General features: G+C 41.9%; 1 protein-coding gene across 1 annotated transcript in view; it reads left to right on the forward strand.

Moving 5' to 3' along the window:
• Positions 1-4,704: 4,704 nt before the first annotated feature.
• LOC138978431 (urease subunit alpha-like) overlaps positions 4,705-22,295 on the forward strand; it is a 36,296-nt gene continuing 18,705 nt past the window's right edge. Inside the window, exons 1-12 of the mRNA XM_070351174.1 lie at positions 4,705-4,950; positions 6,492-6,646; positions 7,074-7,140; positions 7,655-7,737; positions 8,166-8,273; positions 9,950-10,096; positions 13,429-13,506; positions 13,911-13,990; positions 14,873-15,059; positions 17,993-18,205; positions 20,319-20,381; positions 22,042-22,250. Coding sequence (XP_070207275.1) covers positions 6,521-6,646; positions 7,074-7,140; positions 7,655-7,737; positions 8,166-8,273; positions 9,950-10,096; positions 13,429-13,506; positions 13,911-13,990; positions 14,873-15,059; positions 17,993-18,205; positions 20,319-20,381; positions 22,042-22,250 — 1,361 coding nt within the window. The 5' untranslated portion in view covers positions 4,705-4,950; positions 6,492-6,520. The remainder of the gene's footprint in view (positions 4,951-6,491; positions 6,647-7,073; positions 7,141-7,654; positions 7,738-8,165; positions 8,274-9,949; positions 10,097-13,428; positions 13,507-13,910; positions 13,991-14,872; positions 15,060-17,992; positions 18,206-20,318; positions 20,382-22,041; positions 22,251-22,295) is intronic.

The following is a 22,295-nucleotide window of genomic DNA, read 5'->3' on the forward strand; positions in this document are numbered from 1 at the left end:
GAGAGCTTCTGCTTCTGCTTTATATTTTGTGCAGTGTTTGCCAGTGGCAACGCTGGATGTAGCTGTATGTCCCCCAGGGAACTGGATGAGAATGCCTGCACCTCCATTGAGCACGGCGTTAGTTACTGATCCATCGGTGTATACATGGATCCACGTACATGACAATATAGGGGGAAAAAAACATCGTTGAAAATTGCATATGTTTTAAGAACATTTTAAAGCAAGGTTAGGAGCACTAAGTGAAGTGAGATCATGGCTACCCCATCCCGATAGAGAAATCTCCAGTACCCACCAAGAAACTTTTAACATATTATTTAGATTATGATCCATGCATGAACTATCATTTGCAATAAGATATGTGCAACTACTTTTTAGTAAGGATCATCCATGCATGAATGATTAAGATTAAGACACATGCCATCATGATCATGCATGAAAAATGATTCATATTTTTATTCATGTATGAAACATTAGGGACAGAAATGAATAACGAAAAGCTCACTGAGTTCCAGTCCCCCCTGTACAATGGTTTGTCCCGCTCAGTGTAAGTACCGGGCGAGTCCATTATGTCGTGGGTGTGTCCATGCTGATGCTGATCATGGCTAGAAAGTCAACGTAAGCGATACCGGTATTAGAAAACCAAAACGAGAGGCAAAACAATCATTTTCTGTTAAAAAAACTCGGAATTGAGAGACATGTAAATCTATCTACACACACCCACTCACTCTCCCCGACCCCTCCCACCCCCCATACACTTACACACATGCAATTTCGAACACACGCACGAATGCTCTCTCTCACACACACACACACACACACACACACCCGCACGCACACACCCACACGGACCCACGCACACACGCAGGCACACGCACGCAGGCCCACACACACACACACACACACACGCATGCACGCACGCACAGACAGACACACACACACACACACACACACACACGCACGCACACACGCACGCACGCACGCACATACCTGTGATGATGATGGCTTTGGTTGTTCTCAGATTCAGCTGTGCTACCCACTGAAGACAATCGAATTGTCTTTTCATTGATATAATTTGCTATTTTTCTCTCTCCTGGATAAGCTAGACAGACAGACAGACAGACAGACAGACAGACAAAAAAAACCACACACACACACACACACACAGACAGACACACACACACACACACACACACACACACACACACACACACACACACACACACACACACACATACGGAAAAACGCATGAACACAAACAGACACACAGACACACACACACACACACACACACACACACACACACACACACACACTCACCCTCTCTCTCTCCATCTCTCTCTTTACCCCCCCCCCACACACACACACAGATAAATCCCCCCCCCCCGCACACACAAACACACGTACACACCTTTATTGAAAACACAGGTACCGCTGGTGGGTCCAGACGCCAGACACACACACACAGACACACACAGACACACACACAGACACACACACAGACACACACACACACACACACATACTCTCTTTCCATCTCTCTCTCTCTACCCCCCCTCCCGCCCCGCACACACAAGCACACGTACACACCTTTATTGAAAACACAGGGACCGCTGGTGGGTCCAGACGCCATTGTGCAGCCCGAGGGAAACAAGCTCTCCTGCAGTTGACAAGATCAATCTGTAGACCAAAGCGACATTTCTAACTGCAGATGTGGACCTTTTAAACATGCAGAATGATATACTCAAGGGCGGATTAGGGGGGGGGGGGGGGAGTTACAGGGTTTCCGCCCCCCCCCCCCCCCCCCGGCTGTAAGAAAAAAAAAATTCTGTCTGTAAAAAACCCCAACCACATCTTTAAAATCAAGGATAAGCCACAAATTGTTTATAAAATAGCTAAAATTCTTCAGCTTCAGGGGGGACCGGATTCGCCCCCTACAGGCTAAATATTTCGCCTCTTAAGGACAAGATATGGGTTATATGATTCGAGTTTTACGCCCTCATGGCTTTTGACGAGATACACAAGTGTAATACATGCGTGTTTAGGTGGTATCAGCCATCTGCACTTATCGCAGAATGACCGAGGTCTTTTACGTGCCATTGTGGTGACACGGGGGAGGAACATGGCGTCCGTCTCTGTGTCTGCACAGTAAAGTTGACCCGTGTCACACCCGAGTTTCTCCTCGTTGAGATAATAAAGTGGTCTATGTCCGTCCCGGCCCGAATTTGAACCAGCGACCTTCCGATCACAAGTTCAGTGCTCTACCAACTAAGCTACCGGGCCCCCCTATTCTATTTTACGAGCGTTTCGTATTTTAGGAGATGTCAGCAGTTTGATAGTTTGCATATCATAGTGACCATTTTGGTACACCAGTTGGTGTATTCATCATTCAAAAGTCAACTTTGTACAAAGCCAACCATTTAAACTTTTGAATGCGATCTTATACTAACTGTTTCTTGCGTTGATAAATACCTTTCTACTCGAAAAGAGCATATCAGTCTGTACATCAGGGTAGACTTGTCCCGACTTTCGCCAGGGTTAAGAGCATTCCTCGACTGGGGAATCTGCACTTTCCGTTACAACAATTCAACGGCAAAAAAAACAAACAACAACAACAACAACAACACCACCACCGCCTCCTTTATGCAAATGCAGCGGGGTTGACGTTTCCTTGGATCTACATGGCCATATTTAGATGAAACCTGCCCGAAAGGATGACAGCTGTTCACATGTGATCAGAATGCACGTGAATCGCGAATGTACTTGAATGATACGGCCCGTACTGCAAGATGATCGCGTATTACTAGATGCTTGAATGTTCTCACGTCCGTAAAATGATCGGCCCTATCCGTGTAATGTGATGCTTTCAGAACCGCTTCTCCCATCTGACATCGTGTAAGACTTTAAAGCCTTGGTAGAAACGGCCTTGGAGATGACATGTGACCTCAAACTCAGTTTACTCGAGGATTTGCGGTTTGGAATAATGTACTTCAACATGTCAACCATAATGTTTTTTGGCACGTTTTTTAAGATTGTTTCATTTTCTTGACTGGCCCTAACTATTTTGAAGAGTATAAATTCATTCGATCTTACGTACAATTTCGACATCGATAAAATCCATGTGAGCCATCAGCGAGGATGTGATTTGTATCGATATGTATATGTAGATATCTATGCTAAACATATATATGTATGTAAGCAAACTGGGTGGCCTGGGTGGCCGAGTGGTAACGCACTTGCGCTCGGAAGCGAGAGGTTGCGAGTGCGACCCTGGGTCAGGGCGTTAGCAATTTTCTCCCCCCTTTCCTAACCTAGGTGGTGGGTTCAAGTGCTAGTCTTTCGGATGAGACGAAAAACCGAGGTCCCTTCGTGTACACTACATTGGGGTGTGCACGTTAAAGATCCCACGATAGACAAAGGGTCTTTCCTGGCAAAATTGTATAAGCATAGATGAAAATGTCCACCAAAATACCCGTGTCACTTGGAATAATAGGCCGCGAAAAGTAGGATATGCGCCGAAATGGTTGCGATCTGCTAGCCGATGTGAATGCGTGATGTATTGTGTAAAAAAATTCCATCTCACACGGCATAAATAAATCCCTTCGCCTTGAATATATATATATGTGCGCGATATAAATTGCATAAAATAAAAATAAAAAAATAAAAAAATAAATCCCTGCGCTTAGAACTGTACCCACGGAATACGCGCGATACAAGCCTCATATTTAATTTGATTGATTGATTGAAACCTTTGACACTTTTCACACCACTTGGGAAATTCTGTGTTCAAACAAAAAACGCTAACAGCTGTGGCCACATACACGGAGAAAAATCCGGGTTCGTGTGTTTGTGCGTGCGTGCGTGTGTGTGTGTGTGTGTGTGTGTGTGTGTGTGTGTGTGTGTGTGTGTGTGTGTGTGTGTGTGTGTGTGCGTGCGTGCGTGCGTTCGTGCGTGCGTGAGTGTGTATGTATGTATGTGTGTGTGTGTGTGTGTGTGTCGGTGTGTGAGTGTGTGTGTGTGTGTGTGTGTGTTTATGAACCTGACTGAGCCAAACATATGTTAGTACTTACACACACACACACACACACACACACACACACACACACACACACACTAGGAAGAAGAATATAACAGCACAAGGCAGATTAGTTGCACGATCACGATTACGATCTGTGCCGTTTGGAATTATCATCTCATTGTAATATTTATCATACTGCTACGCCGGCACCTGAATTGTATTAAAGGTTCAGACATGCATTATAATAGAAAGGGTTTTTTTGCGAAACGATCCTTGCAATCTTACCTGTCGTGTTGTCTTCCACTGTAACTGTTGATCACCGGCTTTCGCTCTCGACTTAACAACAGGCACTCAGCAAATCGACACGCTGTAAATCTTGTCACAAACACTGTATTCAACTGTGAGCAAATTCGTCTGAATCATGCAAGCACACATATAAAGGTCAGATGCTGTTGTAATTCGCCACTGATAATGTTCTCCGTGGAATGTGTGTTCTATTAGCAGAGAGAGTCTGCCATTATACGGATTGTGGAGTTTTACCCGTCCGTGGCACTCGCGACCGCGTGTGTCGGTGTGTCACGTGACTTGCACGACACAGTTGATATTCTCCCAAAGGCCAACGCTGTGGTAGTTTTGCGAGTATTTTATCACAAACATGGTAAACATACGATAGTGTCAAGATAGCCTGCAGGTAGCGAAGCGCGGCGTGAACGAGATTTTCATTAGCCTGTGCTTTGCTCGTCGAGCAGGTCATAAACGAATGTCACTGAGACAGAATAAATTGTCGTCTGCTACTGCCACTGCTGCAAAACGAAAAGTTCATGCTCTCAGTTTGTGCGTCAGCTTCTTCGAAATAACGAGACACACAATCATAGTTTTCTGGACATTCTGAAGCGACAATATTGTGCAGACGTGCTTCTTTTGCACTTTGCAAGGTAAGCTTTGGGGTAATGTTATGCTGTTACGTTTGCAGGTTATAAAACGTGCGATCACGTCGAAACCTCATGATCGGTTTAGCTCAAAACGTGTGTCACTCTGCTACAGAAATATTCTTGTTAAAGCTGTGGTCTATTTATGACTTTCCGGGGCCACGAGGTTGAAAAATAGGGACTCGGATACAATCATGTACAGAATTCTGTACAGCAAACGCTACCCGAAACCCCACCTATACGACGTGTATGACCTTGAGAGCTTGAAGTCAACGCTTGAATTTTGCAGGGATTAAATCCGGTTTGCTCTCTCAAGACTGATCATAATTATTTTATCTTCAAGAGAGATCAAGGGGAAAAAATTAACGCCACGGCGAAGATACGAACTCTCGACCTTGAGACTTCGTGTCTCATGTCCTAACCACTAGGCTACTGCGCCAATTGAGTAATAGAAGGAAAAACATTGATATGAATTCATGTTATGTTATTCTTGAAGCAGCATGATTTATATCTCTATCCGCCCATTGTTCAGAAGTGAATACATGTATAACTATTTCTTAGATGTCTGGTTTCAACTGCACAAAGCTTTGGAGAGATTCAATTACTGTTCTTGTCATTGTCTTGCATGTTGTAAATAGAGATATCGCAGCTATTTGCATAGCGCGAATGTTGTGTAGCATGACGGTGTAAACATGTACTGCGATTCCGGGAAACATGTTTGCAAATAAAGGCACATTTTAATGTCAATTTTTACGTTTTTGCAACGCACGAATGGTAATTCAAGCGTAGAATGATATAAAATTATCAATTTTTTATCTTTGACAACACTGGTGAAGTGGCCTAGCGGTTAAGACATCGGCCCTGACATTTCGAGGCCCCGAGGCCTTGAGTTCGAATCCCTGCCAAGTCGTTTATTTTTTCTGCTCGATCCTTCTTGACAATTATGCTCAGCTCTGCGAGAGCAAACCGGATGTTTCCACTGCAAAATTCAAGCGTTGACCGGCGCTGAAGCTCTCAAGGTCACTGATACACGCCGTATAGGTGGGGTTTCGGGTAGTGTTTGCTGTTCAGAAATCTGTACATGATTTTGTCCCTATTTTTCAACCTCGTAGCCCCGGAAAGTCATAAATAGACCACAGCCTAAATGACTATAAAGCATTGTGAATAAACAGCCACAAAGGTGCGTTATTAAATGCACTATACATTGCTTTTGAACGAGCAGGGCAAAGCTAGAATGACATAAAGATCTTTGACACTGAGTTCAAAGAGTCTCATACCAACTCATAGTGGAACGCTTTCTGACTCTAGATGTTATAGATTATTATCTTTTGTAATGTATAGTAATTATTGATAACACACACACACACACACACACACACACGTATGCACACACACACGCACGCACACACGCACGCACGCACGCACACGCACGCACGCGCATGCACACGCACACACATCATAGCACAACACACACACACACACACACACACACACACACACACACACGCCCCAAATTTGCGCTCAAGTTGATTTCTTACTGTCCACAGTGTAAGTCGTTTGCACAAACGAGAAGACAATGCATCTGTCTCCTCGTGAGCTGGAGTCGCTTCTGGTGCACCAGGCTGGCTGTCTGGCTCAGAAGCGGCTGGCTAGGGGTCTCAGACTTAACCACCCCGAGACCGTCGCTCTCATCGCCAGTGTGGTCAGTGGAATTTTTACGTTTTACATCTCAATTGTGTAGGAATGTGAGGTACATTGTCAGGACATTACGTTATGAATGTTGCATGGAAACTTTGATTGCCAGTAACACATCTGAAACAGATAGACTGCAAACGTTCTACAAATAAGTTTTTCTTTGTGTATTTGTTTATTTTACATAGCCTTAAACATTTATTATCACTGCTTTTTTCCCTTAATTTGTCGACAAAGCGACCCGCTGGAATTCTGATAATTATGATTAATTGTGTGCTGATTTCATCCTAATCTCTGAAAAAGCATCATTACATACAAATGTATAGTGTTCATGTTTCTAGCATTAAACGGTATGGCTTCATAAAGATATGCACAGTGCTCTTTTTTTTGGTAGTAAACGGGTATAATTAGCATACATTTTGTGTTAATTGTTACAGCTGCAAGAACTGGTACGCGATGGCAACAGCGTCAGTGATCTGATGGAAAGAGGACGTACTATGCTGGGTGATTGGGCTCTTTAACATGTTTATTCTACTGCACACAAGGTCGCACACACTCTCTTACACACACAACCTACAATCGCGCTAATAGCTAGAGAACTAAACGCACTAATAGCTGTTCAGCAAAAGCTGTGTCACGTGTGACTCACTCATCTACATAATACAAATGGGGGAGAAATTTCCCTCTGCATCAAATACACATTATGTTCCCCTTCTAGTGTGGCCCCTCTGTTCCATTTGACGAGCAATTTTAAGCAAGATAATATCAGTATGAAAACAGATTCGCTAAAATTACACGAAATATTATACTAGTAATATGTGAAACGGACATGAAAACGTTATATTATGTCATTTTCAATGACACACTTATTTTTAGTCTTGCATTTTTATTATATCGTTTGTTTGTTTGTTTGTTTGTTTGTTTGTATGATCATGGTGATATGATGATAAGCGTCGTCTAAAACGGTTCATGGTGTACGCCATATAACAAGCCAATTGGTCCTTCTTTTTTTTCTCAGGATTCCATCAAGTTTTACCTGGTGTGTCAGACATGATCGACGAGATTCAAATCGAAGCTACATTTCCAGATGGAACCAAGCTCGTGAGTAAATCGTTATATGTGTTTAAAAGTCGTGTCCACCTCCACCCTCGTCTCGATTCCTAGACCACCTAAAAACATTTAGTCAAAACTTGACTAAATGCAAAAAAGAATATATTATGTGTGATATGAAACATATTATGAGCGTGATGAACCCAGTCCCAAATAAATGCAAACCGCGAAAGGAAAGAAATAAAGATGAAATCAACGCAAAGAAATTAAGGGTAAGAGCTCTGTGACTTTTTCCCAGTATTTTCTTCAGTTACTTTTGCATATTTGCATTGGATTAAGTCCATACTGTTGTTGTTGTTGTTGTTGTTGTTGTTGTTGTTGTTGTTGTTGTTGTTGTTGTTGTTGTTGTTGTTGTTTGAGAAGGTTTTTAGCGTTGTTATAGTCAATACTAGGCAATTGCTATCAATTCCTTTCTTCAGGTGACAGTACACAAACCCATTGTTCAACAAGATGGTGACCTTGACCTTGCGCTTTACGGAAGCTTTTTACCTGTGCCACCCGTCTCAAAGTTTAGGAATACTTTGGAGGTTAGTACAAAGGCCTCAAAATTTTATTTTATTTTGTATTTTAAACTTGAACAAGTCGCGTAAGGCGAAAATACAATATTTAGTCAAGTAGCTGTCGAACTCACAGAATGAAACTGAACGCAATGCCATTTTTCAGCAAGACCGTATACTCGTAGCATCGTCAGTCCACCGCTCATGGCAAAGGCAGTGAAATTGACAAGAAGAGCGGGGTAGTAGTTGCGCTAAGAAGGATAGCACGCTTTTCTGTACCTCTGTTTGTTTTAACTTTCTGAGCGTGTTTTTAATCTAAACATATCATATGTATATGTTTTTGGAATCAGGAACCGACAAGGAATAAGATGAAAGTGTTTTTAAATTGATTTGGACAATTTAATTTTGATAATAATTTTTATATATTTAATTTTCAGAGCTTGTTTTTAATCCGAATATAACATATTTATATGTTTTTGGAATCAGCAAATGATGGAGAATAAGATAAACGTAAATTTGGATCGTTTTATAAATTTTTATTTTTTTTTACAATTTTCAGATTTTTAATGACCAAAGTCATTAATTAATTTTTAAGCCACCAAGCTGAAATGCAATACCGAAGTCCGGGCTTCGTCGAAGATTACTTGACCAAAATTTCAACCAATTTGGTTGAAAAATGAGGGCGTGACAGTGCCGCCTCAACTTTCACGAAAAGCCGGATATGACGTCATCAAAGACATTTATCAAAAAAATGAAAAAAACGTTCGGGGATTTCATACCCAGGAACTCTCATGTCAAATTTCATAAAGATCGGTCCAGTAGTTTAGTCTGAATCGCTCTACACACACACACACACACACACACACACACGCACAGACACACACACATACACCACACCCTCGTTTCGATTCCCCCTCGATGTTAAAATATTTAGTCAAAACTTGACTAAATATAAAAACGAAGAAAAGTTCAACAAGAGTAAGTGAGAGTAATACGGAACCTTAGAGAATAATAAGTATTGAACTGAACAAGCGATTTTCATCCTAATTTAATAACGTACGAAGCGTTACATGCACAGCCTAGCGGTATCCTTACGAATATTGTTTTACTACTGATGTGATGACGTGACCGAGACAAATTTTGTTCTCGAGATTCTTTGTCAGTTCCTTAGTAGACATGTAGAGGAAGTGATAAGGCCAAAAAAAAAAATTGTCTGTTTAGGGTAACCCGACCGACCCTATCGATTTGGCGCCGACCCAAAAACTTTTTTTTGATTTCAAAAAAAAAAGAAAAAAAAAAAGAGGTAAAAATGCTAAAAAGAGACATTTGGCGTTTCTTTCTCTCCCTTTCTCTCTGTTTTATTTATACGTTAGTTTTGAAACATGTATTCATCAAATATAAGAAGTGAATGTTCAGCCAACATAGCATTTACACACAAAACAAAAAAAACAAAAAAAACAAAAACCCTACCTACCTACCGACCCTACTTTTTTTGGTCATGTTACCATAAACAGACAATTTTTTTTTTTGGCCTAACATTTATTATTTGACGCCAGTATTTGCATTTTGACGTCTTCTTGAACTTTGTTACGCTTTTTACGTCAGAGGTTTTATTTTGGAAGAGCTGTCTGACTGAAGAGCTGTCTGACTGAAGAGCTGTCTTTGTTAGTTTAGTCGGTGTCGTCTCTCATTCAATCCTTGAACAGGCCAGGCCAAGTGGACAGGGGTCAGTGGATTGTCCAGTGGACGTCGTGCCCGGGGAAGTTGTGGCCGCAGAGGGCAGCATTGAACTGAACAAAGGTCGTCGTACAGCGTTACTGGATGTGGTCAGCGTCTGTGACAGGCCAATACAGGTAAGGTGACCTTTAATCCCCACCTGTCTTTCTCTCTCCCCCCAAAACAAACACACGCACGCACACACGCACGCACACGCACGCGCACACACACACACACACGCACACACACACTGACACACACACACACACTGACACACACACACACACTGACACACACACACACACACACACACACACACACAACCAACTTCTCATCCCCCTTCCCCATCTCTTTTTACAAAATCTCCCGTTCTATTCCAACGTGACGACTAGAAGGAATAAATGGAAGAGCCTGCATGCTCCAGTATCAGCTTACAATGGTCCGTGATGTCATACAGACACTGAACACACAAATTCAGTTGTATTCTAGTGCAGGACCAGCTAACGTCTTTCATAGGTTTAGAGGCCTCTGAGGACGCAAAGAGTCACTAGTTATTTAAATCCGTTGTCAGAGATTAATTTTGACTAGTTTATTGGGAGAGAGGGGGGGGGGGGGGAAATCCCTTTCCATGCTGCATGCGATTCGAGCATTTATAAATCTGTAAAGGGTGTATGTGTTTGTGATAGAGCTTTGTGGGTTTTTTTTACAATTTTATTTTTAGCATTTTATGTCTATTTTCATTCTGCAAATGAGTTGACCTGGAAGATCGAAAAAATCTTGACCCAGAACCCACCAGGCGCGGCCGTGATTTGAACACTTAACGTTCCGCATAGGAACCCGGCGTCTTTTGGATATTGAAAAGCTAGCATATGGTCACATGTCAATAAAATACCCCCCCCCCCTTAAAAAAAAAAGAAGAAAAAAAAGGAATAGATAAAAGAAGACAATCTTTTTTTGTTAGTGTAAACCTGGTATCACACAGCAAGCTGTGTAGTATTCTCTACATTCTTCGTAAAAGCCTAGGCAGAATCAAGGTGGTGTACATGACCACTGGTGACGAGGAGGCAGGTACGGTGATACGGTCTGTAGACATCAAATTACTGCTGGTCCACATCGATGGTGCTACCTGTAATAGAGACGTGAACATGAGAAGGGGTTATTCGACACCTAGCTGAAAGTGAGCAGACTGCTCTACTCAGGTTAAAGCCGGTCACAGACAGTCCCATTCCATCTATTCATTTGGGCGAGTTGTGTCGGGTTGGCAGCGCTAATTCACGACTGTTCGACTTGGGTCCCGTAAGGCCAAAAACAAAAAAAATAGGTGTGGTTACGGTAACATAGCCACAAAAAAAATAGGGTAGGTAGGAAGGCAATCACTTTTTTTTTTTTAACTTTTTTTTCTAATGTGTACAAATTAAACCTACTTGACAGGGAAATAAGTGTGCGACACGGGCGCTTTCGCTTTCATTGCGTTTTTTGCACTCGTTATTTTTTGGTTTTTTTGTTTTGACAAATGTAATAAAAAGTTATAGGATCGGCCCCTAAAAATAGGGTAGGTCGGGTTACCGTAACCACACCTATTTCTTTTTAACCTAATACTGCTACTACTACTACTACTACTACTACTACTACTACTACTACTACTACTACCAGGGGCGGATCAGTTCATTTTATGGAGGGGGGTTTCCAAAAGTATATTGTGAAGATATGGGTGTGAAGGCGCGAAGCGCCGAGCTGACGGTGCGAAGCGCCTAGCTTGCTAGGGGGGTCCGGGGGCATGCCCCCCGAAAAAAATTTGAAAAAAGGATGCAAAATGGTGCAATCTGGTGCATTCTGAGGATGATCATTACCAGTTTCAGGCAGCAGATTTTGTCACTGATTAATACCCCAAAAATTGAAACTCAACCCCCAAAAAAACACAAACATATTTTTATTTTTGGGGGGGGGGTTCGGAAACCCCAGAACCCCCCCCCCTCGTCCGCCCCTGACTACTACTACTACTACTACTACTACTACTACTACTACTACTACTACTACTACTACTACTTGTCTTCTACTAATTCACTTTTGTGTGTGCTTAAGTCCGATTCACAGCTCCAAGCGCTTTATACTTGCAATCAACACCTTACACACACTCACTAATGTACGACCGCCCCTGACCTTCTTTCCTAGCTCTGAGATCGCACCATCTTAAAACTGGCATTTCTTAGAGATAGATAGCCTACGCTGTACAGTGGAACCCCCCTTTTAAGACCCCCCAATTTAAGACTTCCTCCTTTTTAAGACCTTAATTTTTCAGAGTTTTTGTTCATTACCTCTGTAAATTTAGCCCCAATTTAAGACTCCCTCCTTTATAAGTCATGATTTTCGCCGAAGTTTGGAGGTCTTAAGAGCGGTTGACCTGGGAGATCGGAAAAATCCACTGTAATGTACTTGTTAGACAAAAACAAATCGGAAAAAAACAAAATAACAGCCGGTAGATCTGATCTGTTATCAACTTTGTTTGTGGTATCTTCTGATTTCAGCCGGGAAAAAATGAGGTAAATTACCTGTTCACGCTGTGTAAATGTAGCTCAGAATTGCATGTAAGACACCAACTGACCTCAGTTTTGAGATCTAATTTCTTTTGGAGAAACAAAAAGAAGAAGAAGAAAAACTTTTTTCAATGGAGTACAAATATCGACTACTGACCAGACTGCGTCCGTGTGAAAGCTTCCGGGACGAATTCAAAATTCTCAAAACACCAGTTTTCGAATGGTGCACATCATTCTGTAGCGCCCTAAATTCAACACTGACTTACCTCCCGATAACAAAACGATCGGATCGGGATGACTTGAATTCAGCTGTATGACACCATCTTTAATTCGCTATGGCATATGAAACCTCCTACGGTCACAGTGACTATAGCTGCTGTCGGTCATCATAATTCAGTCTTCCTCTCATACTAAAGCGATGTCGTTGTTGAACTGGCGGCCGATAGAATCTCTCTTCAGCTCTCCGAGCATTGGCTTATAGAATTACAAACTAGTTACAAAACTATGTATGAATAAGGAAAAAAGATACTGGACTGTTTCGGATTTGGATAACATTATCGATCACATGCTATAAGGAAACACTGTACAATTCTCTGTATGAGCAGAGTAGGCCTAATTTTGCTATCTAGCGGTAAAGTAATCACCCTTCCAACCACCGCAACCCCCCCCCCCCCCACTCTGCCCCTTAGAAGTGTAAATACGACCTGTTCAAAAACATCAATCTCAAGATATTAAACCTATACATTTAAAACTTTACAGCAGTTGCGGAATATCATTCTAGATTGATGTATGCAACTTTTATTTAGTTCGCATAAAAATAAAGGGTTTGAGCAGAAATGAATTCGTTTATGATAAAGGCATGCATAAATCTAAACCATTTCGTGTGTGTGTGTGTGTATGTGTGTGTGTGTGTGTGTGTGTGTGTGTTTATACAGGTGGGGAGTCATTACCACTTCGTCGAGACCAACAAGAATCTGCGCTTTGACCGAATGGCTTCGCTGGGCATGCGTTTGGTAGGTGGAATTATCTGTCTCGACGCCCATTTTCAAACGTTTGCTTCAATTTCTATATAAAACCGAGCATATAGTGTTATCGCACACAAAAAAAAAAACCCACCGTCTCAAAACCGGAGGGAATTCTGGGTAGGAAATTATTTTGTGTAAAATGACGTCAGTGACGTCTGTTCATCACCTACCGATCGCCTCTCGATAACAAAAACCTGCTCATAACGAACATCCAAAATAAGTTGCTAGCAAGTTAGATGGGTAATGTTAGAGGAAAACAACAGGGGAGAAAATGAAAAATAAAAAAATAAATAAACAATACGTACTAGAACGAGAAAACATTTTCATATTTGATTTAAAAAAAAAACCACCACACCAACAACAACAAAATCCAATATATTTTCTGTTAACAGAACATTCAAGCAGGGTCGGCAGTAAGATTTGAACCCGGGGAGGCGAAAACAGTGAACCTGGTTCAGATCGGTGGTAACAAGTGAGTACTTTTATCTTTTGCATACATATCCTTGAATCACGTCTGTGTCTTGCTTTTCTTTTGAAAATATTTTCCAAATGAAAGAGGCGAATGAATGTTTTAAGAATGGATTGCGTGATTGTTGCGTGGAGTCATCATTTCTGTCATGGACATAATCATCGTCGCCATCATTCTTTAAACTCTCACCATTTTCTTCGTTGCCAACCTCTTGTGAGCGATATTGTTGTTATCGTCGTTCAGGATGTCAAAATCGTAGGCCTAATTGTCGTCAGCGTCGTCGTCGTCGTCATCATCCTCCTCCTCCTCGATCAAATGCCAAGGATAACCGCCTCCTCCTCCTCATCCTCCTCCTCATCCTCATCATCCTCATCATCATCATATATCACCACGGCTGCAATCGTCATTAATAGATCGACCGCGTCACTGTAGTCCATAGGAATTTGTTTTTTGTTTAATTGTTTGTTGGTGAAATTCACATTCGACGTCCTCGGTGGCAGCAGTTGCCAACTGAGGCCATGTTTGATTAATAAGCTGCAGTCGAACCTGCCCTGGCGACCATCTATCGATAACGACCACCTGTCCATAACGGCCACGCCTCAGAATCCCCGACGAACTTGTTCTCTCCCTTTAGATATAATTCACCTTTCCATAGCGTCCACCTGACAATAACGACCAATTTTTTTTGTGGTCGTAGTTCTCAGGTTCAACTGTATACCAATATTAGTTTCTTCTCTTCTTTTTCTTTGTTCACGGGCTGAAACTCCCACGTTCACTCATGTTTTTGCCCGAGTGGGTTTTTACGTGTATGACCGTTTTTACCCTGACATTCAGGCAGACATACGCCGCTTTCGGGGGCCAATATTAGGTATTTTTTCTGTCCAGAATAATTCGCGGCGGCAATGCGCTGTGTGACGGGCCACTGAAGGACTTGAAGCCGATGACAGTGCTACAGAGAGTGGAGGCTGGGGGCTTCGGGCACGTGCAACAGGTGACTGTTCAGCCCGGCCACGCTGAAACCATCACACGCCTCTCCTACGTTCACACGTACGGCCCCACTGTCGGTGACAAGGTGAGTTGGTTACTGGGAAACATAATAAGAGCAAGGATTTATTCAAGAAACCCCATGGGGGTGCATGAAAAAACAAATCAAAAATAAAGGAAAAAGAAAGAGAGATTCTTTGAGGAGGAGGAGGAGGGATGATGGGGTGGCTAGGGCGGGGAGCGGTGGTGGGTGTTAGGGGGTTTGGAGGGGAGTCTAGTGTTTTGGACAGATGTAGCTGGTTAAAGTGCAGCCTAGCCACACAACGACCCTCTGTCTGTGACACAGTGAGTGAAATATTGGGTTGGGTTGGAGGGGTGAGGGAGGGTTAGGGTTTTGGGAAGATGAAACTGACTAAAGGGCAGCCTGGCTTAGCTATGGTCCTCTGTTTGTGACAAAGTGAGTTAAATAGTAGAGGGTTGGGTCTCTCCATTGTGTGCAAACTAGCGGGGTACGGCATTTTGACTGGCAAAGTAACACAAACTATTAAATGCAATCACGTAATATTTTGCATAGCATCTCAATCCAAACCTTTCTCAAGTCATACCAAATTTTGAAACGTCTCTCTTTACCCTTTCATAGTCAGGCCCGGAACTTTTCATTTGACCCTCGAACGTTAAGTGCATAAACCTAACAAGTCGCGTAAGGCGAAAATACAACATTTAGTCAAGTAGCTGTCGAACTCACAGACTGAAACTGAACGCAATGCATCGCAGCAAGACCGTATACTCGTAACATCGTCAGTCCACCGCTCACGGCAAAGGCAGTGAAATTGACAAGAAGAGCGGGGTAGTACTTGCGCTGAGAACGATAGCACGCTTTTCTGTACCTCTCTTCGTTTTAACTTTCTGAGCGTGTTTTTAATCCAAACATATCATATCTATATGTTTTTGGAATCAGGAACCGACAAGGAATAAGATGAAAGTGTTTTTAAATTGATTTCGACAATTTAATTTTGATAATAATTTTTATATATTTAATTTTCAGAGCTTGTTTTTAATCCAAATATAACATATTTATATGTTTTTGGAATCAGAAAATGATGGAGAATAAGATGAACGTAAATTTGGATCGTTTTATAAAAGAAATATTTTTTTTACAATTTTCAGATTTTTAATGACCAAAGTCATTAATTAATTTTTAAGCCACCACGCTGAAATGCAATACCGAAGTCCGGGCTTCGTCGAACAATACTTGACCAAAATTTCAACCAATTTGGTTGAAAAATGAGGGCGTGACAGTGCCGCCTCAACTTTCACGAAAAGCCGGATATGACGTCATCAAAGACATTTATCAAAAAAATGAAAAAAAACGTATGGGGATATCATACCCAGGAACTTTTATGTCAAATTTCATAAAGATCGGTCCAGTAGTTTGGTCTGAATCGCTCTACACGCACACACACACACACACACACACACACACACACACGTACACACACACACACACACACACATACACACACACATACACCACGACCCTCGTCTCGATTCCCCCCTCGATGTTAAATCATTTAGTCATAACTTGACTAAATGTAAAAAGGTCATAGCACGTACATCTTTATTCGTTTGTCTTAAGGAATCCAAGAACAGATAATTCCATCCCCCGCGGGTTAGGGGGAAGAATTACCCGATGCTCCCCAGCATGTCGTAAGAGGCGACTAACGGATTCTGTTTCTCCTTTTACCCTTGTTAAGTGTTTCTTGTATAGAATAATAGTCAATGTTTGTAAAGATTTTAGTCAAGCAGTATGTAAGAAATGTTAAGTCCTTTGTACTGGAAACTTGCATTCTCCCAGTAAGGTAATATATTGTACTACGTTGCAAGCCCCATGAGCAAATTTTTGATTAGTGCTTTTGTGAACAGGAAACAATTGACAAGTGGCTCTATCCCCTCTCCACCCTTTACCTGTCGCGATATAACCTTCGTGGTTGAAACGTGGTTAAACACCAAATAAAGAAAGAAAAACAGATAATTCCAAAATTAGAGAATGCAAAAACAAGAATTGTAGGTTATTGGAACGTTTAATTATTGACAAAACAAAACGACACATAATTAAACTATTCCCAGTGGTCGCCTAAGTAGACAGACAAATAAACTTTTGTTACAAAATTGAGCTTATCTCAAAATCGGCAATGAAACTCGCTTGCAAAATGCCGGCCAGGTAATTGTTTTGTCAATAATTTAACGTTCCCATGGGAACTTTCTCGTTGACGACCTACAATTAAATGTGTATTGTTGCTGTAATGAAGATATTTATAATAATAACTAGATGAATACCCGCTTCGCCGGGTAGCCGGCTTCGCCGGAAAGAAGTAGAGCCGAATACCCGAGTGGCGCACCGTACGCCGGCTTCGCCGGGTGAGTGGCGCACCGTACGCGATTGACGCCACACAAAGGAAGGGGCATAAACGCGCAAAACACTGGAGAAGATAAGGAAGAGTAATACCCGGCTTCGCTGGGATGAAAGCGTTGTGGACAGTGACCTTCTAAAAATAGTAACGGGAATATGGATTGAGCGTTGTGGACAGTGACCTTCTAAAAATAGTAACGGGAATATGGATTGACGCCACACGAAGGAAGGGAGATAAACGCAAAACACTGGAGAAGATAAGGAAGAGTTACTGGGAATGGATCTGAGAGCACGTGTTGAAAATTCTCATCGACCAGGTTGTGTCCGGGGTCTACGTGAATATGCCCACCAAATTTGAAGCAGATCCATCGAGAACTTTGGCCGTGCATCGCGAACACACACACACACACACACACACACACACACACACACACACACACACACACACACACACACACACACACACACACACACACACTCACAGACAGACAGACACAAGCCGTATATACATATAGAAGATAGAAGATTGATTGTGAGGCGCTTAGAACTATATTAGGATTTGCGCCAAATAAATACCCTTACTATCATTATTAATTCTCGTTTGTCTTTAGGTTCGCCTGGGAGACATGAGTCTATTCCTGGAAGTGGAGAGAGACCACACAGTGTATGGAGACGAGTGCAAGTTTGGCGGTGGCAAGGTTTTGCGTGAGGGTATGGGACAGGCCGCTGCCAGGGCTGCACGTGATACCTTAGACACTGTCATCACCAACGCCCTCATTGTGGACGCGGTCACTGGCATCGTCAAGGCGGACATTGGCATCAAGGTATTGAATTGAACTTTATTTAACAAGGATTAAGATTTAAGGCTACGCCTTTTCTTACAATCTGTCCTTGGGACGCATAGACACACAATTATATAATTAAAAAAAATAAAAATTAAAAAGTTAAAAAGTTAACCAACAAAAAAAGGAGGTCGGAAAACTTCCGCACGTGATAATAAAGATGACGATGATGATAATGATGACGATGATGATGATGATGATGACGACGATGATGATGATAATAATGATGATGATGATGATGATGAAGATGAGGCATGAAGAGCATACATATGTGATTAGGATGGTTGTGAAAGTTGTTACTTGTATCAGAGACCAAAGTCATTCTTATGAATGAGATAGAAACATATTGGAGAGAGAGAGAACTCAGAACTCAGAACTCAGAAAGTTTATTGTTTAGGCCAACTGACCCGTTACAACCGGTACATATATCAAACATGACAGGCCCCCCCTCTCTCTCTCTCTCTCTCTCTCTCTCTCTCTCTCTCTCTCTCTCTCTCTCTCTCTCTCTCTCTCTCTCTCCCCCTCTCTCTCTCTCTCTCTCTCTCTCTCTCTCTCTCTCTCTCTCTCTCTCTCACCCACTCTCACACACATAAACACACACACTCTGACTTTCTCTCCTTCTCTCACACACAAACACATACACAAACACACACACACACACACACGCGCGCAAATACATACATGTATGGGTATGTACAGGGGATGGCTGGTGCCTCATCAAATACATCCTCAACTACAACATACATCAAAGGACATAGTTGTTTAAAAACTAGAGAGAGAGAGAGAGAGAGAGAGAGAGAGAGAGAGAGAGAGAGAGAGAGAGAGAGAGAGAGAGAGAGAGAGAGAGAGAGAGAGAGAGAGAGAGAGAGAATTGAATTGAATTGAATTCAATTGAAATTTATTTTACGAGGGTGACAGAATAAGCAATGCATACATGCTTCTTTTCATCCGGCCCTCGCCCATTGAGGGGTAACAAACAAGAAGAAATAAAAGATAAGTTTAACAATAGTACAAATGACATATTTACCATAATTAACATGTCAAGCAACCAATAAGACATTTTAAGATGCATTAGGATTCTTTAGCAATGCTTGAAAATCCTATATAACAGGGAAATATGTGTTTGTCAAAAAAAGAAAAAAAAAAAAAAAAAAAAAGAAAAATCCTTCATGAATTATATATAATCATGTTTTTCAATATAATCAGAGAGTACAGTTATATTTTGCCAGCTGCCTGATAATAGTTTTTATAAGTTTTGTAAAAGAAACAGCATGTAATATTCCTTGAATGATGTTTCATGAATTCGTAATTTAATTATATTTGGAATGGCGTTCCACATAATTGCTCCAGAATATGATAGACTCGACTTGTATAGGTCAATTCTTGGAGTTGGTGTAATTAATTTGTTACATTTTCTATAATGATTTATTTTGAAATTTGAGGCAATGAGTGTAGGGGCATTCCCTGACATAATTCTATGCATCATCACACCTTTGTTATATGCAAATCTATCTCTGATAGGAAGAATTTGCAATCGTTTATAATCAGTCATGGAAAGAGATGTATTTTTTAAAATAATTAATTTAACAGCTCTTCTATGTAAACTGCCCAAGTGTTTCAAAGTATTTGCACTTGCAGAGTCCCACACTATAGTCAATAGCTGACTGAATATGTGCCTGAAAAACCAGTTTTCTTGTGCGAAGGTCTGGAAAGTGTTTGATTTTTGATAACTGAAATATATTTTTGGATGTGCTTTTACAAAGTGTATCTACATGTTTTGACCAAGACAGGTTATTGTCAATAGTTATTCCCAAGACTTTATGGCTATCAACTTCGGTAACATCTTGATTTCGTATTAGCAAATTATAATATAATCAAATATAATAAGAGAGAGAGAGAGAGAGAGAGAGAGAGAGAGAGAGAGAGAGAGAGAGAGAGAGAGAGAGAGAGACAGAGACAGAGACAGAGACAGACAGAGATACAGACAGAGAGAGAGAGACAGACAGACAGAGAGACAGAGACAGAGAGAGATAGATTCTTGAACATGAGAGGAATACTTAATTACATGAGAATGTTTGTAAATATTTTGTGACAGGATGGTGTCATCGTTGGGATTGGCAAGGCCGGCAACCCTGACATGATGGATGGTGTTGATGAGGTGAGTTACTTCCCTTGAATAGTCCATCTTCGTAGCCAACCCACACACCTTCTTTACGATTGTATGTGAACCTTCTCGTTGACGACAGACCAAACAACAAACAAGCAAACAAACAATCATGCAAAGAAAGAAAGAAACAAACAAACAATTATGGTTTATTCTGATTGGATTGGATTAACCATATCCTTGTCTCCACTCCCCCTACACAAAAATGCCCACTCTACAAGGAGAGCACCAACGCTGTTGAATGTTGACCTGTGCCCAAGTGGAGGGATTGGAATTAACCAATCAAAGGCCTGGCCAGATCAGAAATGAAGAATATATACGTCCAATATTTCACACGGGAAGGACCGTACCGTGCCTTTAATTTACAGACCGTCTGTGGCCACGCTTAGTGCTATGTCAGTGGTACTGCCAGATCTGTATCTGAATAAGTCGAATCCTTTACACGGGAAGGACCGTACCGTGCCTTTAATGTCTAGACCGTCTGTGACCGTCTGTAACCACGCGTAGTGCTAAGTGACACTGACTGTGAAGGATCAAGTTTTAACTCCACACGACACATAATACTGCAGAAAAGTAAAAGGATATCTTCCGTATTCCACTATAGTCCTACATACATTGTCGTTTGGAGCACTGAAATTGGAGAGACGTGGCCTTGGCTTTGCCGTGGACCATCTGTGGCCTTTCACCTTGAATCAGTGCACACTGTGTGTGTTATAAATTGATGAACAGAACTTGAACTCATTCGCAGAAGAGAGACCATTCCCCTCTAGATCTTTACATTGATTTCATTAATTTGCATAGCTATATGGAGTTATTTCGAGTTTATGGGGTGGGGTGGGGTGAGGTGCGGTGCGGTGCGTGCATACGTGAGTGTGTGTGTGTGTGTGTGTGTGTGTGTGTGTGTGTGTGTGTGTGTGTGTGTGTGTGTGTGTGTGTGTGTGTGTGTGTGTGACTGAAGACGATAGAAAAAGACATAGAGTGGTTATGCCAATTATATTTGAGAATGTCTTGAAATAATTTTTTACTCTTTATAAACATTATGTATTGTCAAAAGTGTGCATAATATGAGTGGATGCCTTATTAACGGTAACGCCAGGATGAAATCCAAACCCTGGGTTATACAATATTCTGTATTCTGTGCTCTTATGTTCTTTTGCATAACATGGGTATATACAGGGGTCATAGCCATATTCTGTATTCTTAACAACGTGCTCGTCTGTTCTTTTGTAGAAATTGATCGTGGGAGCACGTACAGCGGCCATAGCCATTTTCTGTAAAATTGTGCACATATGCCTTGGCCATAATTATATTGTTCTCTGTAACAATATCCACAGAGGCCATAGCCATTTTTTTCTGTAAACTTGTGCACAGAGGCCATAGCTGTATTCTGTACCAATGTTCTCGTCTGCTCTTTTGCAGAATATGATCGTGGGAGCTCGCACAGCGGCCATAGCCATATTCTGTAAAATTGTGCACAGAGGCCTTGGCCATTTATTTTATTCTGTAACGATGTGCACAGAGGTTAGAGCCATATTATGTCTTCTATAATAATGTGCTCGTCTGTTCTTTTGCAGAACATGATCGTGGGAGCATGCACAAGGGCCATAGTCATATTCTGTTCTCTGTATCAATGTGCTCGTCTGCTGTTTAACAGAACATGATCGTGGGAGCGTGCACAGAGGCCATAGCCGGGGAAGGTCTGATCGTGACGGCCGGAGCGCTGGACGGGCATGTCCACTTCATCTGTCCCCAGCTGGCCAGGGAGGCTATCGCTTCTGGCATTACCACCATGTTCGGTGGGGGTACCGGGCCTGCTACCGGCACCAATGCTACCACCTGTACCCCTGGACCCAACCATATCAGGTGAGAATACCAGGAGGGGGTTAGTGAATTTGATTGAGGAGATGG

Source organism: Littorina saxatilis, linkage group LG10, assembly GCF_037325665.1.
Source record: "Littorina saxatilis isolate snail1 linkage group LG10, US_GU_Lsax_2.0, whole genome shotgun sequence".
Classification (NCBI taxonomy): domain Eukaryota; kingdom Metazoa; phylum Mollusca; class Gastropoda; order Littorinimorpha; family Littorinidae; genus Littorina; species Littorina saxatilis.